This window comes from Zychaea mexicana (assembly GCF_025766255.1).
Source record: "Zychaea mexicana strain RSA 1403 chromosome Unknown BDB00scaffold_24, whole genome shotgun sequence".
NCBI lineage: Eukaryota > Fungi > Mucoromycota > Mucoromycetes > Mucorales > Lichtheimiaceae > Zychaea > Zychaea mexicana.
In genome coordinates this window covers 146619-169130 of record NW_026516687.1, presented here as the reverse complement: position 1 = coordinate 169130, position 22512 = coordinate 146619, and the positions used below count along the sequence as shown (strand labels likewise).

General features: G+C 43.3%; 10 protein-coding genes across 10 annotated transcripts; 5 read left to right on the top strand and 5 right to left on the bottom strand.

The window, feature by feature from the left end:
- Positions 1 to 746: 746 nt before the first annotated feature.
- BDB00DRAFT_786761 (uncharacterized protein) lies at positions 747 to 2187 on the bottom strand (the record flags this gene model as incomplete). Its single annotated transcript, XM_053120637.1, has 2 exons — positions 747 to 1945; positions 2055 to 2187. The coding sequence occupies 2 exons, from the start codon at positions 2185 to 2187 to the stop codon at positions 747 to 749; spliced, it is 1332 nt and encodes a 443-aa protein (XP_052981178.1).
- A 1368-nt stretch (positions 2188 to 3555) lies between these two features.
- Positions 3556 to 3840, bottom strand: BDB00DRAFT_816286 (uncharacterized protein). The gene has a single exon (XM_053122982.1). It carries the CDS (start codon positions 3832 to 3834, stop codon positions 3571 to 3573), a length of 264 nt encoding a protein of 87 aa, XP_052981177.1. The 5' UTR covers positions 3835 to 3840; the 3' UTR covers positions 3556 to 3570.
- Positions 3841 to 4522: 682 nt separating this feature from the next.
- Positions 4523 to 5314, bottom strand: BDB00DRAFT_816285 (GNL3L/Grn1 putative GTPase-domain-containing protein). Its single transcript, XM_053122981.1, has 3 exons — positions 5298 to 5314; positions 5099 to 5209; positions 4523 to 5023 (listed from the first exon to the last, which is right to left on the bottom strand). Exons 1-3 carry the CDS (start codon positions 5308 to 5310, stop codon positions 4920 to 4922), a joined length of 228 nt encoding a protein of 75 aa, XP_052981176.1. The 5' UTR covers positions 5311 to 5314; the 3' UTR covers positions 4523 to 4919.
- Positions 5315 to 5984: 670 nt separating this feature from the next.
- Positions 5985 to 7572, bottom strand: BDB00DRAFT_761100 (ATP-dependent RNA helicase dhh1; the record flags this gene model as incomplete). The annotated part of the gene is made up of 3 exons (XM_053119250.1): positions 5985 to 6502; positions 6571 to 6751; positions 6826 to 7572. 3 exons carry the CDS (start codon positions 7570 to 7572, stop codon positions 5985 to 5987), a joined length of 1446 nt encoding a protein of 481 aa, XP_052981175.1.
- A 525-nt stretch (positions 7573 to 8097) lies between these two features.
- Positions 8098 to 8657, top strand: BDB00DRAFT_786759 (uncharacterized protein; the record flags this gene model as incomplete). Its single annotated transcript, XM_053120636.1, has 4 exons — positions 8098 to 8110; positions 8187 to 8361; positions 8442 to 8583; positions 8637 to 8657. The coding sequence occupies 4 exons, from the start codon at positions 8098 to 8100 to the stop codon at positions 8655 to 8657; spliced, it is 351 nt and encodes a 116-aa protein (XP_052981174.1).
- Positions 8658 to 9376: 719 nt separating this feature from the next.
- On the top strand, positions 9377 to 11758 carry BDB00DRAFT_816277 (PCI domain-containing protein). Its single transcript, XM_053122980.1, has 10 exons — positions 9377 to 9588; positions 9704 to 9763; positions 9907 to 10035; positions 10117 to 10224; positions 10317 to 10421; positions 10507 to 10656; positions 10738 to 10872; positions 10943 to 11055; positions 11130 to 11550; positions 11626 to 11758. The coding sequence occupies exons 1-10, from the start codon at positions 9502 to 9504 to the stop codon at positions 11656 to 11658; spliced, it is 1341 nt and encodes a 446-aa protein (XP_052981173.1). The 5' UTR covers positions 9377 to 9501; the 3' UTR covers positions 11659 to 11758.
- On the top strand, positions 11759 to 13942 carry BDB00DRAFT_816276 (uncharacterized protein). Its single transcript, XM_053122979.1, has 5 exons — positions 11759 to 11935; positions 12054 to 12183; positions 12269 to 12326; positions 12395 to 13388; positions 13479 to 13942. Exons 1-5 carry the CDS (start codon positions 11868 to 11870, stop codon positions 13876 to 13878), a joined length of 1650 nt encoding a protein of 549 aa, XP_052981172.1. The 5' UTR covers positions 11759 to 11867; the 3' UTR covers positions 13879 to 13942.
- On the bottom strand, positions 13943 to 15800 carry BDB00DRAFT_816274 (Sas10/Utp3/C1D family-domain-containing protein). The gene is made up of 6 exons (XM_053122978.1): positions 15379 to 15800; positions 15218 to 15299; positions 14789 to 15150; positions 14358 to 14701; positions 14176 to 14277; positions 13943 to 14093 (listed from the first exon to the last, which is right to left on the bottom strand). The coding sequence occupies exons 1-6, from the start codon at positions 15422 to 15424 to the stop codon at positions 14058 to 14060; spliced, it is 972 nt and encodes a 323-aa protein (XP_052981171.1). The 5' UTR covers positions 15425 to 15800; the 3' UTR covers positions 13943 to 14057.
- BDB00DRAFT_816273 (uncharacterized protein) lies at positions 15771 to 16882 on the top strand. The gene has a single exon (XM_053122977.1). It carries the CDS (start codon positions 15848 to 15850, stop codon positions 16724 to 16726), a length of 879 nt encoding a protein of 292 aa, XP_052981170.1. The 5' UTR covers positions 15771 to 15847; the 3' UTR covers positions 16727 to 16882.
- Positions 16883 to 16979: 97 nt separating this feature from the next.
- BDB00DRAFT_870897 (uncharacterized protein) lies at positions 16980 to 18096 on the top strand (the record flags this gene model as incomplete). The annotated part of the gene is made up of 2 exons (XM_053126764.1): positions 16980 to 17495; positions 18043 to 18096. The coding sequence occupies 2 exons, from the start codon at positions 16980 to 16982 to the stop codon at positions 18094 to 18096; spliced, it is 570 nt and encodes a 189-aa protein (XP_052981169.1).
- Between the last annotated feature and the right edge of the window lie 4416 nt (positions 18097 to 22512).

The window sequence follows — 22512 nt, the reverse complement described above, 5'->3', positions numbered from 1 at the left end:
AAGTTCACATTTAAGCAAGAGGAACCTACGACGAGCACTTGAGCGGGCGGTGGACGATAACGCTGATTCGCCTATTCCAGGGCCAACGTCGAAGGGAAAACAGGTTGCAATTGCAGGAGTTTTGAGCTTTTTGGATAATATCGATGACTGAGACTTAAAGAAGTCTTTGCGTAGGATTCAAGAGAGTCTCAGGCAGCAATCATTCTCCCGACAATCATCCCTTGATGACTTCTTCGATGTATGTAGTTGAAAGCTCATTTGAGCAAACATTCTGTTTCTATATCTATATGTAGTGTGTTCACTTTTTCTTATATCTTCATCATTTCTTTTATGGATTCAACCCAATCAGTGCTATATATGTGTCCCGATTCTACTGGCTCAACTACCAAGTAATAATTTTTATTTCGACAAAAAATACATCTTCATATTTACATATTTATCTTGCAGTAACCGTATCATTTTATTCCTCATAATGCGCAACAGATGCTTCTTTCAGTTGATATTGCAAAAATTGAAGCTGTTTTTACCCCGATAACGTGCAAATCGTATAAACTCATTTGCAAGTTGCAAATTTGCGAAACTACTAAGTTTTCTTTTGGATTTCTCAAAAAAAGTTGCAGATATACGAGGAATTGCAAACCCGGGGGTTGCAAAAACCGGGGTACAACTGTATGACAAACAATATATGGCGCTGTAATAGATAGAGGAGTTACCATTATGTATCAACATTAGAAAATAATTTCTTTCTACAGATATCTCATAAGATTTTGTAGTAAATCATCAATATCCCATGATTCTTCTCGCACAACCAGACGATCCGTGCCAATCTGGTCCCAGCCACGTATATAAATGACCCGGGCCGAGCCTGCAGTAAACCCTTCAGTGGTCATCAATGCGCATCTTATGACCTCTTGACTCTTTTCGCTCAGTTGGGTGCTCTCTAAGCCAGGTTCGACCCAATGTTTTATACCAAAGTCGTCTAACATCAACTCCTTTGCCATCGAAGATTGCAATTGTGTCGGTGGTACGTTCAAGGAGTAACTACGCCGTTTGGCTGTACGGTGCTTCTGTGGTCTTGCATCCAAGGGACATGCATAAATCTGGCTATGGATACTCTCTGGACTTGCTGAGGAAACGGGAATAGAGCGTGGTGGTGACAAGCTGTCTAACAGATCATCCGACACTGGCGATGTGCTATGTCGATTTATTGACTTGACAAGCGAGGTATCGCCAACCCGTCCGGCAAATTGTTTGGCAATTTTTATGCTTTTTGATGGCGACGCACCTCGGCTCCAAACGTGCTGAAATATGGATTTGTCTTTTGACCATGGCTGTGATGACAAGTCCGATACGCGGCGAAAGAGACGTGGCCGAGATCCACTCAAGTGCTGCTGCTGTGGGTCATGGTCTCCTGGTTTCGTTTCAGCAGGATGAATTGGATAAATCTCCTTGTGTTCGGCACCACCGCCTGTATCCGTAACTGTCAAAACAAACTTTTCTGCGCTACCGCTGCTACTATTAGGAGATTTGGTGCTTTTGCGTGAACTTGCATCCTTTCCCGGTCGTAAGCTGCTGAACGGTGGTTCTCGTTCGAATGACCGTAGCCGTTGCAGGATTGGTCTTTTGCCCTTTGGATCGAGATTATCTTCGCTGTCGCCTACTTTAAGTCGATCTTCTTGGCTACTTACAGTGCACCAGGAGCGCGCATAAGCTCCGGAGGTCTTGGGTTTGTCTAAGCTTGTTGCCGAAGGATTAAAATTAACCGCGCGAATACTGCTTCGTCTAAAGAATTGGTCTGAGCTGTCGCTTTCGTCAGCTGTGTCTTCTGCTGCTGCTTCCTCTTGCTCTTCTTGCTTTTGCATCTGATCGGCAGTTGCAGGTTCTGATGATGATCCACCCTTTGGTACTGGCTGAAGTGGGGCCGCTCTTCCTGTCGTAACGTCAACTAATTCGACCGGTCGTTCGTGGTTATCCGCGTTTGGTTTCACACCGAACACTTTTGTTAACAGCCAATGCATAAACATGGCAATATATGGGTGCCGATATGGCTCTACTATCTGGACTGGCTCGTTCCTGGGTTGTACCGATGTTGTATTGTTGTTCGAACTGAACGTGCTTGCACCACTGTTCCTCAAAGTTGACCCATTGGGCAATGTATGCTGCCGCTGCAACATGTCTAGCGCCCATATCTCATTCATACTCAAGGTTTCCATATGAGCTCTTCGTCTCGAATTTCGGTTACCACTAATGCGGTGCATTGGCATCATGACGATCCGATCATCTTGCTCCACCAAACAAGGAAATAATGTTTCATAGACGCTCGTGATCAACACGAGAGCACGATGTCGTTCTTCTTTTTGTAATGATGGAGATCCTGGTATCGATGTTATTTCGGCAGTAGTGTTGACACGATCCACCATTTCAGCAATACGACCATGTGGATCACGGGTATCGATATGTGGGTATGTATATCGTCGTCCTGTTGCTATCTGTGCAAGAGTTTCTTGTTCTTCTCCCCTTTCCTTTCTTGCTCGAGTATTGGCTAATATGCCATTGGCCACAGACGAACGCCCAGCAACCATATCTTGTACCGTAAGTCCATTCAAATGTTGTACGTTGTTTGCTGACACGGCATCATCACTGTTATCGCTAGTAACAGGTGAAGATGTTGTATATAAGGATAAATCTGACCGGGAAGACTGTTTGGAAATAATGGACGCGTCGTCAGCACTGAAAAGCCGGCGGGAGCCTCGACTCGGTGTTCTGTCATGGGAGGGACGCGCAGGTGGTACGCTAGATGGCGGCGGCTGTGATGGTTTTCTAAGTAATGGCTGCGCGGGACAGTACTCATATACATAGCGGCGTTTAATGCGCTTGCCAAGTTCGCGAGCCACTGCAATCACAGACGGGTCTGTAAAATAGATACAGCTAACAAGAACACCTACGGTAATTTCTCTTTATAAATAAGGCTCAAAACAGAAATAGAATGTATTTGATAGTGTGAAGGGTACGGAAGCTGTGCTTTTAATTCATAAACACTTTTTTTTGTATACTTACCGATTAGGTTGCCAAGAAATGCATCAATAACCAGTGCAGCAACAGGTATATACTTTTTTGCAATGCTTGCAGACTCTATACCTACTCCCGCTCCTTTACATATTACAGGTACTAAAAGAACAGTAAAATCCGAATGATTAAGAAATTATAGGAGGGTGCTACCCTTCATATCATTTTGTTTGTTTATCATCGCACTTACTAAGAGGGTAGCAAATGCACCGCAAAATTACTTTACGGAAGATAACAGTAGATTTTTGGCCAGTGCGCATCGGTCGTCTTCTCGGCATCACTTCCGTATGGGCCGAAGCATCTCCCCGTGAAGCCATATCCAATGTGCCTGCAAACATATCTTGTCGCCGCAGAAACTTGGCAATGGTCAGGGTGCTGCATATAGTCGCCAGGATAATGGCAAGCAAAAGACAACAATAGTACCACAACTACTTTTTTGATGACATTCTATTTTCGTGTTAAAATATCTGGACTGAAAGCATCTGAGCTCTATGTATTATGACCTTAAATATTGGCAACTTGCCCATTTACGGTAACGCGAAACTCGACCGACAAAGTAGTAATGATACCTATACAAAGCATAATCAAGAAAGTAAGGTTTTTAGTGGGCAGGATGTAATCGCTTATATCATATCTATGCCATCCTTTACGCCATATGTACCAGCAAGATTTCCCCGACATTTCCGCCCTTTCGAGAGTAAATGCCATTGGTACCAATATGCCTACTAGCATGAAGAAGATGGTGAATGCGTAGTAGTATTTTTCCATTTTTGCTGGATGGTTGACTCGAACTATCAATATCATAACGAGATTGACGCCAATCATTGCAAGGCACCAGCATAATCCAATGTCTGCAGATAGGATAAAGTATATCATCACAGTACATGCGGTTGACGTATCGATGATGCCAGTGATAACCACTGTCATTGTTGTGTAGATGATATTGTAGAAACATGCACATACAATCAGGCGTAGCGAGATACGGTTGACCGTGGATGCTTGATACCAGAGATTATGTAGGTAGCTCAGGATAACGGATACGCTCATTAAGAGCGAGACACCCCCCGTACCTTGAACGAATCCGAGAATTAGTGTTCGTCCTGCTTCTTCTGCGAAATCTGGATCCTGTCCATTGTTGTCCATATTTGCGCGTGCAAAGGTTGGTAAGAAGAGGAAGATGAAAAAGACGTAATGGCGGAGAGAAAAAAAGTGGGAAGAAAGGGGAAGATTATGAGGATGCGATTTTCCGAGGAATGGATTAGTGTTTGGACCAATGTATTACATACTGAGTTCAGTATCAATTCTGACGTTCTTTGACGTTACGAGCCACATCACTATCATTTGTCACCTTCGCACCACGTTAGTTCATAGCAATCATTTAGTGTACGCCATTAATTAACTTATCATTTTCAACCCACATCCGACCTTTGCTACAGCACTATATCGCATGCAATGATTTTGAAGTACAAAATGAACAGTTTTGGATTTTATGGTATTTTATGCAATCAATAAGACAATAAACGATAATAATAGAGAGAGAAAAAAAAACAATGTATGCGTCGTTGGTACATATTTACAAAGTGCCGGGGAAAGAGGAAACAAATTAAACTTATTCACTAGTAGCGTCCTCTACTTCTTCATCAACGTCCTGTTCGTCGTTGTCGTCGTCATCCTCTTCTTCTTCTTTTTGCTGCTTCTGCTGCAATCGTCGTTGCTCGAACTGTTCCTTTTTCTTTTGCTTTCTCTTTGCAGCTTGACGAGCAGTCTTTTGCTTTTGCTTTTCCTCTGCAACCTAGGTTCGTAATAATTGGCAAAGAATTGGCACAAAATCTAAATATGAATGGCCGCTCGAATCAAGTAAAAAGAACACATACTGCTTGACGCTCTTGTTCAATTTGGTTCAAAAGCTCTTCTTTGAAAGGCCAAGAGTTGGGAATGCCAGGATCCTTCTTTGATTCTAAAGTTTAAAGAAGCAAACGTTAAACTACTTTTCTTTCATTGAATGATCGAGAGCAAGAGAAAAGATCCTTACTCTTTGAAGGAGGGTTCTTTTTGGCTAATCGGTTCTGCTTTCGTTTATACTCCTTGATATTATTTTTGATTCTGTACTTGAGACCCAAGCTCTGGCGCTTGCTTTTGACCTCTATTATTTGAATTAGATAGTGTTAGCTACAGTAATGTCTTGGGTATGAAATATCAAAAGGGGCTTTGAATCGTTACGATCATGTTACTTTTCTTAACCATGGTGAATGAAAAAGCAGACAAGAGAAAAATGCGCACAAAAAATCTTTTTCTCTAATGATTTCCTGCGTTGAGTTTAAATTTTAGAGCATTTCGCTTAGCGTGCTGGTTCCTGTGTCGTCCACACACAGAGAAGCTACTACTTCTTTACATCGTCAATGAATCAGGCAAAAATAAGCAACAGTATCAAGTGTGAGCTACACTCATTAAATAATCAAATACCAATTATCCATAGCGCTATGTTTATTGTATGGCCTCTTAGGACAGTTACAAGGACCATGTAAATGCTAAACAAGAAGAGCTTGTCACTCGGAGACAGGCGTAGTGCTGCATATCAGCTTGTTTTGGAAGTTCGTAGTATATACATCGACCGAAGTTATGTGTGGATTGTGGGGAAGAGGAGGGCATTATATATAAGCAAATAGGTTGATGACAATGTGTGTAAGATAGTAAAACGAGATAGAGAGGCGAGCGTATGCGTGTTAATAAAGTGTTTTACGTATGACAAGAGAGAGGAAGAAGAATATGTGTTGTGTTGTGTTGTTGCTATTGTAATTGTTGCTTGTTATATATACCCGTGCATGTTTGTGGTAGTAGTGGTAGTGATGTGTTTGTGTGTGTTATGTGTTTTGATGGAAGGTAGGGAAGATAGTATAATAAAACAAGAGGAGAGTAATTTACATCAAAGGCACTGGTTTTGATCTGCCCTGCTGCTGCTGCTGTTGTTGCTGCTGCTGCTGCTGCTGTGGCCGTCCATTGTACTGTCTACCTCCTCCACGTCCACCGCGTCCTCTATTACCACGAAATGCGCCACGGTAACCACCCCGTCCATTATTATCATACCGCCTCTGTTGCTGCTGCTGGTCAGATTCCTGCTGTTGTCTTTGTCGCTGTTGGGTAGCAATTGCAAGGTCACGGTTTGGCTGCTGTACCTGGGCGTCATCCAATGCATTCGGTGCAACATACAACTTCTTGTCAATCACGGCTGGAATAGGCCTGATCTCGGTGCCCAATTCGCGCTCAATCTTGTACAGATTAAACCGGTCTTCATACGTAATCAAGTTGATAGCCAAACCAAAGTGGCCGTAACGACCAGAACGACCAATACGATGCAAATATGTCTCTGCATTCTTGGGAAAGTCAAAGTTGATCACCACATTCACCGCTTGGATGTCAATACCACGGGTCAAGAGATCTATAGCAGCAGATTTCGTGCGTTAGACATACTTTTTAATATAAAAGAGTTACGGCAGAGAAACATACCAGAGCAGACCAAGTTGCGGCATACACCGTTTCTAAAGTCATGGAAAACGCGGTTTCGATGGCTTTGAAGCATACGGGCATGAGAGTAGAAGCAAGAGTAACCCAGTTCGGTGATCTTTTTGGCAAGCAATTCGACTCGGTTCGTGGAATTACAGAAGATGATGGATTGGTTGATTTGCAACTGTAAGCAGTAGAGCATTCTTAAGTAAAATATACCCAACCAAAACTTCTGTACAAGACTAGCCAATTCCTTACCTTGGAAAACAAAGTGTTCAAGCAGTGCACCTTTTGCTTTTCTTCGACATAGGCATAGTACTGCGTCACACCGCGCAGAGTAAGCTCCTCCATTAGATTGATCTCGTAAGGCTTGGTCAAGTACTTTTCCTTGAACGTCTTGACCATCATTGGGAACGTGGCACTGAACAGCATGATCTGGCGCTCCTTGGGGAAGTACGACAACAGCTGATCAATAAGCGGGGTAAACTCGGGCGACAGCAGCTTGTCGGCCTCATCCATGACAAACGTATGCGCCTCGCTAAAGTCCGCAATGTTCTTGCCCGCCAAGTCGAGGATTCTTCCTGGTGTGCCCACAACAATGTGGACGGCCTCCTCCAAACGCATAATGTCGTCCTTGAGCGTCGTGCCGCCCGTCGTTACCATGACGTTCAATCCCAAATGCTTACCTAGGGTCTTGCACACCTGGGATGTCTGCAGTGCAAGCTCACGCGTAGGCACCAACAGCAAGGCTTGGATCTTGTTCTTTTTGTTGTTGATCTTTTCGAGCGTCGGGATCACAAATGCGGCAGTTTTGCCCGTACCATTCTTTGCGCGTGCGAGAATGTCGCGACCCGTCAGTGCAATGGGAATCGCTTCTTCTTGGATGGGCGACGGTCGTTCAAACCCGGCTTCAAAGATTCCCATTAGCAGCTCTCGTTTCAAAAAATAGTCTTCGAATTCATTGCCTTTGGTTGCAGTGACATCCTTTTTTTTGTTGTTGTTCATTATATATTTAAAAAATCGCTTCATGTGTAATTACGATTAAAAAAACAAAATCACGGCTTACCTCAGTTTGAGGACGAAGGTCCTTGGCAGGAATATCAATGTTTTGTTTCCAGGTGTCGTTTTCGTGACTAATATAACATTCGTTCACGCACACAATACCCACGAATTTTTAATTAACAATCTTATGAGGTTCTTCTTTCGTTTCTTTTGTACTTATACATCAAAAGCAGAGCATTTACCTCATTGGTTAAAATCTCGTCAAATTATAAGTTGTAAATATGCCAATTGTGGCTCGAATAAATTGTATCGTATACTTCTACTAAAATTCGTGTTTCTTTGCGAGGAGAAGGAAAAAAAACGAGTTGGAAAGCGTTGTGCAAACAGTCCGCTCTATGGCAAAAAAAAGCCCGTCAGTCGCCGTCTCTGGTGACGTATAAGAAGCAGCAGGCAGGACGACCAGCAGAATGAATTAAGCGGAGCTTATCTCTTTTTGAACTCTTTTCTTTTTGACGATCCAAGTATACCATGGGTGGAGGAGGTAAGAAGAAGGCCATAAGTCTTTTTATTTAACCATTGATCTTGCTAATCGATAGCTAATTAACAATGCTTTACAGATCTAAATTTAAAGAAAAGCTGGCATCCAGCCACACTTAAGAACCAGGAACGAGTATGGAAAGAAGAACGCAAACATTCTGACGAACAGAAAAAGATTGAGCAAATGAAAAAAGAGTTGATGGAGGAACGGCAATTGCAAGAACTTCAACAACTTCAAGAACAAGCTGGATCAAAGTAAGCTTCTACTCTTACTGATTTGATTGTAGAAGCAAGAGATATAGATCACTCTTCATCTAACACAATCTTCCTTTTAGACAACGATCCGATCGACTCGATTGGATGTATGCTGCGCCCAATTCAAGCTCTGCTGGTGGCAATCAAGATGACATGGAAGCCTTTTTGCTCGGTAAAAAGAGCGTAGATCAGCTTATACGAGACAAAAACAGCAAAGAAACTGTAAGTATGCTTGTTTTATATGTTATGCACGTATGAATCGTGTGACCAAAAAGAACAGCGGCTTAACAGATTAATTATATAGGTTGCCAGCAGCGCAACAGAACGATTCGCTATTTCTAACGCAAATGCCAACAACGAACGAGATATCCAAGCTAAAATCCGAGAAGACCCACTCCTCATGATTAAAAAACGAGAACAACAATCATTACGAGCTATTCTGGATAACCCATTACGGATGAAGGAGCTGAAAAAGGATAAAAAGGATAAGAAAGAGAAAAAGAAAAAGAAGAGCAAAAAGGAAAGCAGCGATTCAAAACCAGTATTATCATCATCATCATCATCAAAGCGCCACCGCCATCACAGCAGCCATCGTCATGAAGAATACAGCACTAGTCGCGAAGCACGGCATCGACATCGATCACGGTCTCCAGTGGCTGACAGCAGCAGTAGACGATCACCAACCAGAAGAAGTCGCCATCGTTCACGGACACCTGAGAGACCCAGTCGGCGCTATTCACCGGATGAACGTCGTCGTTATCGTGATTAAAATAAAAGCAGTTTATACTGTTTGCTAAAAAAAAAGTGGTATTTTTCTTTTGGTTGGAATTGTATGTGAGAGAGAGAAGATTTCTAGTTAGTGTGGGCTATTGTCAATTTGACATTTTTTTATGGATACAAAATGCATAAGGGTATCCACACCATGGAAAACTATTATTGTAAGATCATTCATGTCCAAACAGCAGCAGCGGGCTGTCATGCTTAACCGGCTGAGCGGACTTACGTGACGTAAGCTCACGGACGCGTTGGTGGAAGCACAGAGAAAGAGAGAGCTACGAACCCTCTTCCTGAACTTTACCGCTTTCCTTTTTATTTTACTTTATCACTTTGCTTTAAACAACTTCTCGTATACGTAACGCCATGTCTGACGGAAAACTCGAAAAAATGGAAAAGGACTATAGTCCTCAGGTCGATGCACTTTTGCCTGAGACTGATGCACTTGTCAAGGTACCGTAATCTTGTACAGCTTCCTTTTTTTTGTGTTCACGATCTACTTTATACACACATGGATTCAATCTTCGCTGGTTACAAGTATTAAAAACAACTTTGCTTCTCAATATAGCAAGGAAAATTACAAGAAGCTATTGATAAATTGATGGCATTGGAAAAGCAAGCTCGTAATGTAAGCGAACGTATTCTTAAGACTGGGATGAGAGGGATAAGACGCGCGATGAGACCGACGAAAGCCAGCGACTTTTTTCTTTTCTCTTTGGATTCCAACAAACGATTAATTGGTTTATGGCATGAAATTCTTGTTCGATCTAGGCTGCCGATCCTAACTCGACTTCTCGCATCCTCGTTCAAGTTGTCAAACTCTGCCGTGAGGCTCAAGATTGGAAATTGCTCAACGAAGAGATTGTTCTTTTGTCAAAGAAGCACGGTCAATTGAAAGCGGTGAGCTTACGTTTATATCTCAACTTATTAGTTGAAGGGAGAGGGTGTCTTACGTAAAATATCGCGCGTGAATATATATAGGCTACCACCAAAATGATCCAAGAAGCATTCTCATATCTCGATAACACACCCAGCATGGACATCAAACTCGAACTGATCGATACATTGCGAACAGTGACTGAGGGCAAGGTACAGAATAATGGCATATTCTAAAGATGCATTTATACTTGAAACGAAAGACATGATTTGAGGAGATACTGATATTAATTCTTATTTACTAGATCTATGTTGAAGTAGAGCGTGCACGCGTCACTCGTTTGTTGGCTCAAATTCGTGAGGAGGAAGGCAAAATCAATGACGCTGCAGATATTCTTCAAGAGCTTCAGGTATTGTTTCAAGAGAAACAGTAAAAGAATGTGTTAATGGATGCAAGAAAGGGACTGATCATAAGTGTTGTATATGTTGCTTCAGGTCGAGACATTTGGCTCGATGGAGAAGCGAGAAAAGACAGATTTCATCTTAGAACAGATGCGATTATCCTTGGCCAAGCACGACTACGTACGAACGCAAATTATTTCGAAAAAGATCAATAACAAATTCTTCCAAGAAAAAGAAAACGAGGCAAGTATTCTTAAATGAGGATTTTAATTGATGATGATACGTAATAGAATATTGACGCTTCTCTTTGTTGTCGCTTCTTAGGATTTGAAACTTCGTTTCTATGATCTGATGATTAAGCATGCTCTTCACGAGGGTCAGTACTTGAACGTTCACAAATTCTACAAGCAAATCTATGACTCTGAGTCTATCCAGCAGGATGAACCCAAGTGGAAGGAGGTAAAGAAAAGAAAAATAGCGACTAGGTAATGCGGCAGTGTGATTAACATGGTTGCTTACTATATGACAGGCTCTTCAAAACGCCGTTCTTTTCATCGTTTTATCACCCTACGACAACGAACAATCGGATCTGTTGCATCGCATCTTTGAAGACACCAAACTCGCTCAAATTCCCCTCTACTAGTAAGTTTTTTTTTCATTGCGACGACGGCAGCTATCAATACACCTAATCTTACACAACAATTATACCAATATAGCGAATTGACAAAATGCTTTGTAACGACTGAACTGATGCGCTGGCCCAAGATTGAAGAGGTCTATGGCCAAACTTTGGGAGAAACCTTTGTGTTTTCTAAATCGGCCGAAGAAGGACAAAAGCGATGGAAGGAGCTTCACAATCGAGTGATTGAGCACAACATTCGTGTTGTAGCCAAGTATTATACACGTGTCACAACCAAGCGATTGATGCAGCTGCTTGATCTGAATGAGCGGGACACTGAAGAGTTCTTGTCGAAATTGGTTGTGTCCAAGACGATCTATGCCCGTGTTGACCGACCAGCAGGCATCGTTTCATTCCAAGTCAAGAAGGATGCAAACCAGGTCTTGAATGACTGGTCAAGCGACATCAACTCATTGTTAAACTTGGTGGAAAAGACTTGTCACTTGATTTCCAAAGAGGTAAGGATGACACTAGCAACAACCATAACTGGAGCATTTATGACTCATATCTGCTGGTATCTTGTTTGTATACAGGAAATGGTGCACAGCATAGCTAAAGTCAAGTAGTGTCATAATTTCAACACTGTTTTCTTTTTGGTCATCACACATTATCCTTTCAATTCCATATACAGAATAAACCCAAAATAAACATTTGCAATCGTTGACTCACAAATTGATGACAGAGGGAGCGAGCGTAGCGTGACTGAAGAACATTTTCGAAACGCGTATAAAACTCAAATTTCTGCGGGAAAAAAGGCTTGTTTATTAATACCATAATGTCAGAACCCGTCAAGGAAGACCAAGTCGACGAAATCATTCAGAAGACTGAAGAAGTCGTTCTCGAGTAAGAACAACAAACTTTGTTTTATCTCTCTTTTTTACCCACATTACACGTTTACTTGTCGCTTTTCTATTTAAACTTGACCACTTTCGACTCTGTTAATTCATGAATTCTTTTCTAGTGACGAAGGCAAGCCCTTGTCCAAGAAGGCTCTGAAGAAGCTTCAAAAGGAGCGTGAAAAGGCTGAGCGCAAGGCTGCCACTGCTGCCAAACTCGCTGAAGAAAAGGCAGCTCGCGATGCTTCCAATGTGGTAAATGTCCTTCTTTTTTTTTATGTTGCAACCTCGAAAATAACCCTGGTGCATACACTAAAGTACTCACCCTTACAACGTATAGGACTATTCCACGGATCGCTATGGAAAGCTTCCCATGAACCAGTCGCAAACTCGCACAGGTAATGAATAGCTGGCGGGAGCAGTAACCTTGTCAGATCAGTATTGATAGACACTCACAAATACTTAGGCACCAAGTACGAGGACATCAAGACTGTCAACGGCAGCCGTGAAGGCGAAAACGTTGTGATCCGTGCTCGCGTCCACACCTCGCGTGCCACTGGCAACAAGATGTGCTTCTTCGTCTTCCGCCAAGGCGTCTCCACTATGCAGGGTATCATCACTGCCGACGAAGACACCATCAGCAAGCCCATGGTCAAGTTCTGCGTCGGTATTCCTGCTGAATCGATCGTGATTGTTGAAGGCAAAATCACCAAGCCTGTCGACGAAGTCAAGAGCTGCACCATCTCGGATGCTGAACTTGCCATTTCCAAGATCCACGTTGTGTCTGAAGCCCAGGGCCGTCTTGCCTTCTCGCTTGAAGATGCCTCGCGTCGCGAAACCGACTACGAGCAGGAAGACACGCAGCTCGTGCGTGTCAACTTGGACACCCGTCTCAACAACCGTGTCTTGGATTTGCGCACGACCACCAACAACGCCATCTTCCGCTTGCAGTCGGCTGTCTGCTTGTTGTTCCGTGAGTTCTTGATCCAAAAGAACTTTATGGAAATCCACACGCCCAAGATGATTTCCACTGCTTCTGAGGGTGGTTCAAACGTGTTCAAGGTCTCGTACTTCAAGTCGAGCGCATTCTTGGCCCAGTCGCCTCAGTTGTACAAGCAAATGTGCATTGCTGCCGACTTTGACCGTGTGTTTGAAATTGCACCCGTTTTCCGTGCCGAGGATTCCAATACCCATCGCCACATGACCGAGTTTGTTGGTTTGGATATGGAAATGGCCTTCAAGGAGCATTACCATGAGGTCGTTGAAGTCTTGGATGAAATGTTCGTCTACATTTTCTCCAACCTCCAGAAGCGCTTCCGCACCGAAATCGATGCCGTCAAGAAGCAGTATCCTCACGAAGACTTCCAGTTCTTGGACAAGACTTTGCGCTTAAAGTATGCTGAGGGTATCCAGATGCTCCGTGATGCTGGTGTTGAGCTTGGCGACTATGACGACTTGAGGTAAGCCAGCAAATGTTTGAGGGATTTTGAAGGCGACACTTTTGGTAGTAGAGAAATACTAACGCGATAAACTGTTTCGCTCAATGATAGCACCACCAACGAAAAGTTGCTCGGCAAGTTGGTTAAGGAAAAGTACAACACCGACTTTTACATCTTGGACAAGTTCCCTCTTGCGGTTCGACCTTTCTACACCATGCCCGATCCCGAAAACCCCAAGTACTCCAACTCTTACGATATCTTCATGCGCGGTGAAGAAGTTCTTTCTGGTGCCCAGCGTATCCACGATCCCGACTTTTTGATTGAGCGTGCCAATTTCCATGGCGTTGATATCTCGACCATCCAGCCCTATATCGATGCCTTCAAGATTGGTGCTCCTCCACATGCTGGTGGTGGTGTCGGTCTCGAGCGTGTTGTCATGTTGTTCTTGCAACTGGGCAACATCCGTCGTACCAGTCTCTTCCCCCGTGACCCCAAGCGTTTGGAACCATAAATAATCTTCTTCTCTGTTAATAGATACACACACACACACACACACACATACTCTTTCGTCCCGTTTCCTTCTTTTTTTTTTCTTAAAAAAATACAAAATGTTTTGTTTATATATAAAAAAAAGTGGTAACAACAACAGAATGAAAAAAAAAGCATGATTAAAGTGTTTGAAATGTACATCTATCGTGATCGCTTCTTGCTTCGACCGGCGCCAGACTATCAAAAAAAAGCAGCGCATATTAGAAATCTATACAAACATTCAAACACACACAGAGGAGATTGTACAAGCATAGCCTACCTCTGACCGTTGTCGCTTGCGGTTCAGAACGTTCTTGAATCGTTCATTCTCTTCTTCTTCCACATCTTGGATACCCACCAAGTTGTTAAAGTCGTTCAAATTCTAGATATCACATGCAAGATGAAACCAATTTAACACCCTTTCCTTTTTGGATCATTACTTTATGAGATAAAGAAACTTACATCAAATTCGGTCTCAAAGCGCATACGGTTCTTTGCCTTTAATCGCTGCTTCTCCTTTCGTGTTACTGCCAGACGGACATAGTTGTTTTCTTCGTAATCATCCTTCTCCTTGAGCTGTTCATCGAAACGTTCACCGTAGCCCATGCCTTCATTGACACCACCCATTGCATCCACTTCTTCTGGCGCATCGTTCATATCCGCCATCAAATCACGAATGACACGAGATCGCGAAGAGCGTTCGCGCAAACGTTCTTGATCTTTTTCGTATTTGGATTTTCTGCCCTTGCTTTCGTCGTATACAACAGGTGCAAGTTTGGGCGGTCTGTACACGCCAGATTTGCCTTCTATATTATCAGATCCAATGAGACTTCTCATAAAATAACCTTCCCACAGTAGAACCCTACTCCTTTTTTTTTCCTTTTCTGTCTTACCTTCTTCACCTTCTTCTTCTTCTTCCTCTTCTTCTTCATCCCGAGCCAACAAGTTCATAGGGTTAGGTTTGAATGCCAAAGGATCCTGGTTGCCCACCTCAGGCTGCTTCTGTGTGCCCATGACAGCCGTTCGCACCAATTTGTCGATTTGATATTTAAGCTTATTCTCGATTGGCTTCATTTTATCCAAAATGACACGCAGTTCGATCAGTGAATTAACAACAGGGTGGTTTTCAATCGATTTTCCCGAGAGTTTCAAATGAACATAATATGCGAGTTCTGTAATGTATTGGACCATGAGCTGGTACTTTACTTCGAGGAACGAAACACCTTTAGATGTCTTGATCTCACCATCGTGGTATCTAATGTAACATATGTATTATGAGTAAGCGTACAAGTTTATCTAAAATCGTCTCATGAGATCTATACCTTTGAATAATGGGTTTGAGTTGCGTTTTCAACTCGGTAACTTTGCTTTTGAGATCTTTAAGTATTACGCTCAATTCAGAGGCTACGCAGTAATAATAAAAAAGAGAGAAAATGTTAGCTTCTTCATAGCAATGTGTAGAAGGATTCAAAGTGAAGTTTACGTTTATTTTCTGTTGATGTAGAGGTTGCGATCGGTGAATCGGCCATGGCGATCTATCGAGAAACTGGAGCTTGTCAAAGAAAGAAGCCGCAGAGTCAGAAAAATTTTGTTTCTCTGCATTATGTGCAACCTCACCCCGCTCTTGCTATAAACTTGTAGGAAAAGGAGCTGGTGCAGCACCGAAAGCCATGACACCACCTTCCAAAACGTATGGTGGAAACATGCTCTCGTTTAGTTTCAGAAATCTGGAATTCTGTTCAATTATTAGCATGAAAACGAATGGCAAAGCAGCAAACAAAGCACGATCTAGTTGAGGAAAACAATATCACTGAGCAAGTAAAAGAAAAACAAAACAAAGAATAATTTTGGCAGGCGCTGTCAATGACAGCTTTTCTTTCCCCTTCCCCTTCCCCTTCCCCTTCCTGGTTTCGCTGATATCCGTACACGCACCAGCGTATGCCCTCAAAGCCATGACCTTTCATAAAACCATCAACAACTTAGGTCGTGTCGATCAATACCGCCGTTGCTCCAGCCCTCGGACCTCTGATATTCTCTACTTTTGCTTTGAAGACATGACTTGGACCGACGAGAGCGTGAAAAGCGTCATCAAAGCATTCGAACACCAATTCAAGGACACGGCTCTTGAAGCATTCCGTGCTTTGGAGCCGACCTATGCTGACGTCCAGCGGCGACTCGTTATCGAAGCTCTGTTCAGCGACGAAAAAGAGCGTCGTCAGATTCTGCATAAGCAAAACGATGGCAGCTACGGTGACCCCGTGCCAGGATGGATTACATTCACCAAAACGGACAGCGACAAAGGCAGCAGCACGGCTACTTTTGTTTGCAGTGAAGGAGATGATGCTTCCAGCAGACCAATCATGCGAGCCCAGGTACTCCCAGCTCTTCCACAGGACACTCAGTACACGCGTTATGTGTTTCGTTCTCTTCCACTGGATACGCCGTGCCATGCGCGCAGCGTCATCAGACAAGCCATCATCGAACGCCAGAAAGCTACTGTTCACAGCGAAACGAATGTTAATCTCATCACATTTTCACAAAGTGTCAAAGAGACCTCCATGCTTATCGATGCAGATGAAAAAAACGTCGATAAGTGCATCATGGATATCACAGCGAGCCAAGGCAGTGGTTGTGGCAGATACTACTATACAGGAAACGTGTGCATCGTCTTGAAGAATCCGGTGACCCTCTATGACGCACGCAAGTGTCAGTCCTTCCTGGTTATGTACGGTAACAGAACGTTTTATGCCTCGAATTATTCGGCTCACTACCTCTATTGTCAGCGCTGCCACTTTATCGATATGCACTGCACAGACGACTGTCCCGTATAAACAGAACAAAAATTCAACCGCCTTTTACATACTTATGAAATACTGCTAATAAAAAGACAAAGTTGTGTGTACGTATTACTGTATGGAAATCGTTTTTTTACCCTCCCATGTACATTCTGCCTGTACCGCTGCTTGATGCTGAGTACTGTAAATGGCTTTAATATAAAAAAGGTTTTAAGGAAGATCAAGCAATTGATTGGTTTAGCCCGCTATCCAATTGTTTTCACTGGAATCGGCGTCAACGACAAAAATCATGGGATCCAACAATCGCAATAGCAGACGAAGTGCGTCTTCAACAACGGGACGTTCAAACTCTTCATTGTCACGTCGACCTTCAGGTACAGGCGTGTCACGATCCATGATGATGACGAGTATCGCTTCTCCCAGCAGTACAAGCACCAATAACACCACGGGTGGTGGAAGTTTAACATCATCGACCGCAAGCTCAGGAAGCTCACGGAAATACAAACATTCGCCGTCCTCAGACGCTTTACATGATGAAGTATTTGGCATGATTTGCGACGACGACTACGACAGTGATGCCAGAGGAGACGCTGGTGGCACTGGCAGCAGTAATAATAACGCTGTAGAGATCGATACATCCAGCATGTCCTCTTGCTCGCTGGATAACTTTAGCCACAATGACGATGAAAACAGTACGGACAAAGGATTAAGCGGATGTGGAGACGAAGAGATTCTGAAGGGACGCTACAATGCATATATTGCAAAGGAGTTGGAACGATTATCTAATATTTATCTAGCATATATTGTAAATCTTTGTTTGGCCACATATACACACATATATATATAGCCACGAAGTGATAGCGAAGATAATAACACTATGTACTTCCTACGCACACACCAGCACACACATAATAAGGTTTTCTTTTGCTGTATCCTTTTACCTCGGTTAGAAAAGAGGGACAAATTTAGCCGTGAAAACAGCTTTTTTACCGAGGATTTATCAACAAGTTATATTATGATGCATCCGAACATTACTGGCTCTGACATGTATGATTGTATCAAACCCGCCATAAGGTTAAAGAAAAAGTATCCAACAGATCATCTACATTGACATTGTCCATCCGCCTCGTAACAGTATTGATAATTGGCAAGTTTGTAAATATCATACATACAGTATAGTAAACATTTGATATATGTATTTAGCGAAACATTAAGAGCCAAAACAGGTCCGTATATGTATGTACTTGACTACGTCTGGTCTATTCAGTGCCTTGACAAACTAAAGTACATTAGAATGCTTTCACATCCATGAGATAACGATTCTCGCTGCCAAAAAACACTGAGCTATTTAGATGGAATTTGACGCCGACGACAGTTATGATAAGCTCTCGCTGATTATGTGCTAGAGTAGCCTTCTATTGGGTAGAAGACTCTTTGTCGTTCCATTCCAGGACAATATGAATTTAAATTGTAAAAAGCCAATATAATAATGTATACACTCCTTTTATTATATGTTCGTATCTACAGCATCCCTGCCTCCGAGACTTCGGAATGGTTGCTTTTTTTTCGTAAGTCAGACTTCTTTATTATGATGTTATAACAGCATCATTTGCCTACCGCGCCAAGCCCTTGAACGGTACAGGAATGAATGATCTGCGAACACGTCTTAATTCTGTGCTGTACTGTACTTGGTGCGTTTTTGTTGGTATGGTAAGGAAAATCATCGATATAGTTGACCTTCAAGGTCATCAGAAGACTGTATATCAGTCCTCGTCGATTTTTGCTCCAACGTATTGGCTTAAAAAATGCGAGCACATAACTGACGCGATCATAGGGATTTGGTCGAAGTAAGCAATTTGGGGTCGCTTTTGCCACATAGGCCAAACTGGGAGAAAGGAACTAGTCAGGAGCGTTAGTTTCTAAAGGGAGGAATATGACCAAAACAATTAATTATCAGCTTGAAGATCAATCAGCTTATATGGATAGGACCCGACGGTCTAGACTATAACGAGCATAAATGACGGATTGCCTTGTTCCTACGAAACTTATAATTCACCAAGAAGTAAGGACGCAAAAATAGATGACCGTGCAGTACAAGTGCGCCAAAGCAAAGTGTACTAAAAAAAACGACAAGGACAAAGTGGTGAAGCTCGGTAACGGTAGGAGAAGGAGGATCTGGTTTACAGCCCTTCTATTTGATAATAGCCTTTAACAAACAGACCTGGGCCGGTGTTGGCTGCCTCATTCTGAATGTCGACTCCTTTATTCCCGAATCACAGCATTGTTCATGACAAAATCAATGTCACTTTAGCAACTAACTCGAATGGCAACTATGTTGCTCAATGCAAATGTCTTTATTGTGCAATTAGGAACGAGAATGACGAGTCTCGCTCGCATATATGAAGAAGTCTTACAACAATACTGTATAAAACACGCACAAATAAGTTCTTTGATACATGATACTACTAATCAATAATAGGGTGTCGATGTCTTAGCTTCCCTGCTCTTGAGCAGGTACTGACAGGAGCAACCACTGGAAGGTGCATCGACATCTGCTCCCGTAACCCTCTCACCACAAAGCTAGGGTCTTGTCTTGGTCGCTTTGTGGATCACGGAAGGTCGATTGGTATTGAGATGCCCAGTCCGGTCTCACCAATCGCGAGTGCCTACAAAACAAGCACCACCTGCCCACCCACCCACCCACCCACACACCAACCCACCCACTTACCTTCAACCACCAACCTTACGCCTTCGTCGCCTGTGCCTACAAAACAAGCACCACCACCCACCCACACACCCACTTACCTTCAACCACTTACCTTACGCCTCCGTCGCCTGTGCCTACAAAACAAGCACCACCACCCACCCACACACCCACTTACCTTCACCCACTTACCTTACGCCTCCGTCGCCTGTGCCTACAAAACAAGCACCACCACCCACCCACACACCCACTTACCTTCACCCACTTACCTTACGCCTCCGTCGCCTGTGCCTACAAAACAAGCACCACCACCCACCCACACACCCACTTACCTTCACCCACTTACCTTACGCCTCCGTCGCCTGTGCCTACAAAACAAGCACCACCACCCACACACACACCCACTTACCTTCACCCACTTACCTTACGCCTCCGTCACCCGTGCCTACAAAACAAGCACCACCACCCACCCACACACCCACTTACCTTCAACCACTTACCTTACGCCTCCGTCGCCCATGCCTACAAAACAAGCACCACCACCCACCCACCCACCCACTTACCTTCAACCACTTACCTTACGCCTCCGTCGCCCATGCCTACAAAACAAGCACCACCACCCACCCACCCACCCACACACCCACCCACCCATGACCCACAAAAACTGCGTTAGCCCCCCCTCCCTCCCCACACATCCACAGAAAAAAGTGAGAAAAAAAGAGAGGAACTTACCATATGTGATCGTGAAAAAGTGAAAAGTGAAAAGTGAAAGAAAAAGCGAGGAAGCAACACGCTGCGGAAAATGGGTGTCTTTTTATGGGCAAAGTTCATTTCCAAAAAGAACGCTGGTCTGGGCCCAATGAGATTCTGAAGGGACGCTTGCTTTTTTTTCCTTTCCTGTATCTTTTTTTTTGCGTACAAAAAAGTAAAATAGGCAAAGATAAGCTCCGTGCTCAACAAAGCGCACAACAATGACAGACGACAGTAACACGATCACAACGCGCATTATCACACTTTGGCACTGTTTTTTATCTTTTTTTTTTTTTACTTTCTGTGTTCGCGTAGTTCAGTTCGCGAAAATAATGGAAAGGAAAAAAGTTTTATTATTCCAATGCACATCACGTAGTTCAGTTCGCGAGAAAAATGGAAAGGAAAAAAAGTTAGTTCGGAGGATACGTTCCGAGCCAATCTGGTTTGCTTTTTTCGCATGTATCATACTTCACGCGCACCCTGGGAAAAGCAGACAGATAGGATATACGATCGACGCTGTTTTTCTTGAAAAGAATCCCTTTCTCTGCATCCACCACGCTTGCCAGCTTACGATTATCGTTCGTTAAGCTGACTACCGAGCGAGCTCAATGCGAGACTAAAGACGACAAGCAGTCTGAAACCACACCTCCATAAACGTATACAGTGTAGTGTTTTCGCCTGGACGAGTGACGTCCCCCAACTTTGGTTCCATCCCCCCATCCAACCCCCCACCCCCAACTTTATTCACGGCCAGCACGGAAGGTCTGCGCATGAAGAAGCCGAGCATGACAGCAAAGTACAATGGAGACCCTGCGCAAAAAACATCGTAACTTGGCCTCAGAGCCTCGAAAAAACAAGGGTTGAGTATGTGCGTGTTGTTACGAGTCTGCACATTGCGCTGGTTGCGGTTGTGTGAAAAAAGCGCTGCGAATCGCTTCGCAAGAGCAGCCGCCATTTCGCTCGGAATTGGTCAAAATGGGTGACGCGAATAAAATTAAATGTGTTTTGACATGCTTGTCCTGGCAACAAGCGGCGTTCAGGAACATGGATTGTCATGACTACTGAATGCCATGGCAATAAGAAGCTTTCTTATGCAGCGTGGTCAAGCAAGCCTCATAAAGAAGAATGTTCACTGTGAGCGGTAAAGAAATCATGGGTGGAGTGAACCGGAAAAGGAAAATTTCGTTGACATGCTTTGTGCAGATTAGAGCAACTACGAAAAGGAAGCAGGATACAGAAAACGCGTTGTTCTTCTTCTCTTCTTTTCTTACGATGAACCATCATACGATAAACACCAAAGAGTATAGGCTATTACAACTTCGACAATCATATTCACTGCTCCTTATGAGAGCAATTTGATGCACGTAGACTGGGTTCCGCCCTCATACCCGTGGTAGCATTAACAAAATCCCAAAAAGTAAGCTATTTTACATTGACACGTACGCTCACTGACCTGACACGTCTACTCTGTCTGCTGTGATAGACTTTTGTGGGGATAAACTAATAGACGGATCGCAGACATGCCGGATATTAATTATTTCCAAGATGAAGAAGGATGAGGAAGGTCGAGTTTGGATGCCATGATGATGGATGTTGTCTTCCGAGTGAAAGGAGTTATTTTCGCTTTGATCAGTGTGTCCCTTGATGCAGTGCCACCTTCGTGTGTTATTCATGCTTTTCGACAGGTGACAATTTGCTCAACCCAGGTATTCGAATAGAAAGGAAGTGTCGACTAATTACGAGAATAGAACAACGGTTAGTCCTGATTTATTCTCATTTTTGATCGATGTTTGAGGGATTATTGATATTGTCTATATCAGCTCATCAGTGTGCGTTGTTTTCTCTAATCGCATTATAGTAATTAATAAGACGGTAAAGTGGGATGAGTTGTCCGTATCGCTTTAAAAAGTCGTGTGGTTTACTACACACAGCTATCGTTTCTGTGTTATGTACTGTATATCTAATAAGAGAAGCCTTGTTACATGCTGCATCATGTGCTATAATGTATATCTATATCTTTTTTCATGGCATTCTACGGACGATCGTATGCATGCATAGTTAATGTCTTGCTGCTGGTTGATGAGCAAACCTGTTTTAGTGTGCGCGCCAACACTCTCGACAATCCATTGGGCCTGTACCATGACCGAATACATTGACACAATGCTATATGAAGGAGCGCGCCAGACCAGGGTCGACATGATTTTTTGCAGCTTTTTTTTACGAATAATCAATTTTCTTATATGAACAGCAGTGAAGAGCAGATGCATGAGTTCATATACAGAAAACGAAGTCCTCTTTTTTCGACAACTGATTGAAAGCGCCGTCGAACATGGCGGTACTGAGTGTTTCGTAAAAGAGATATATGCGC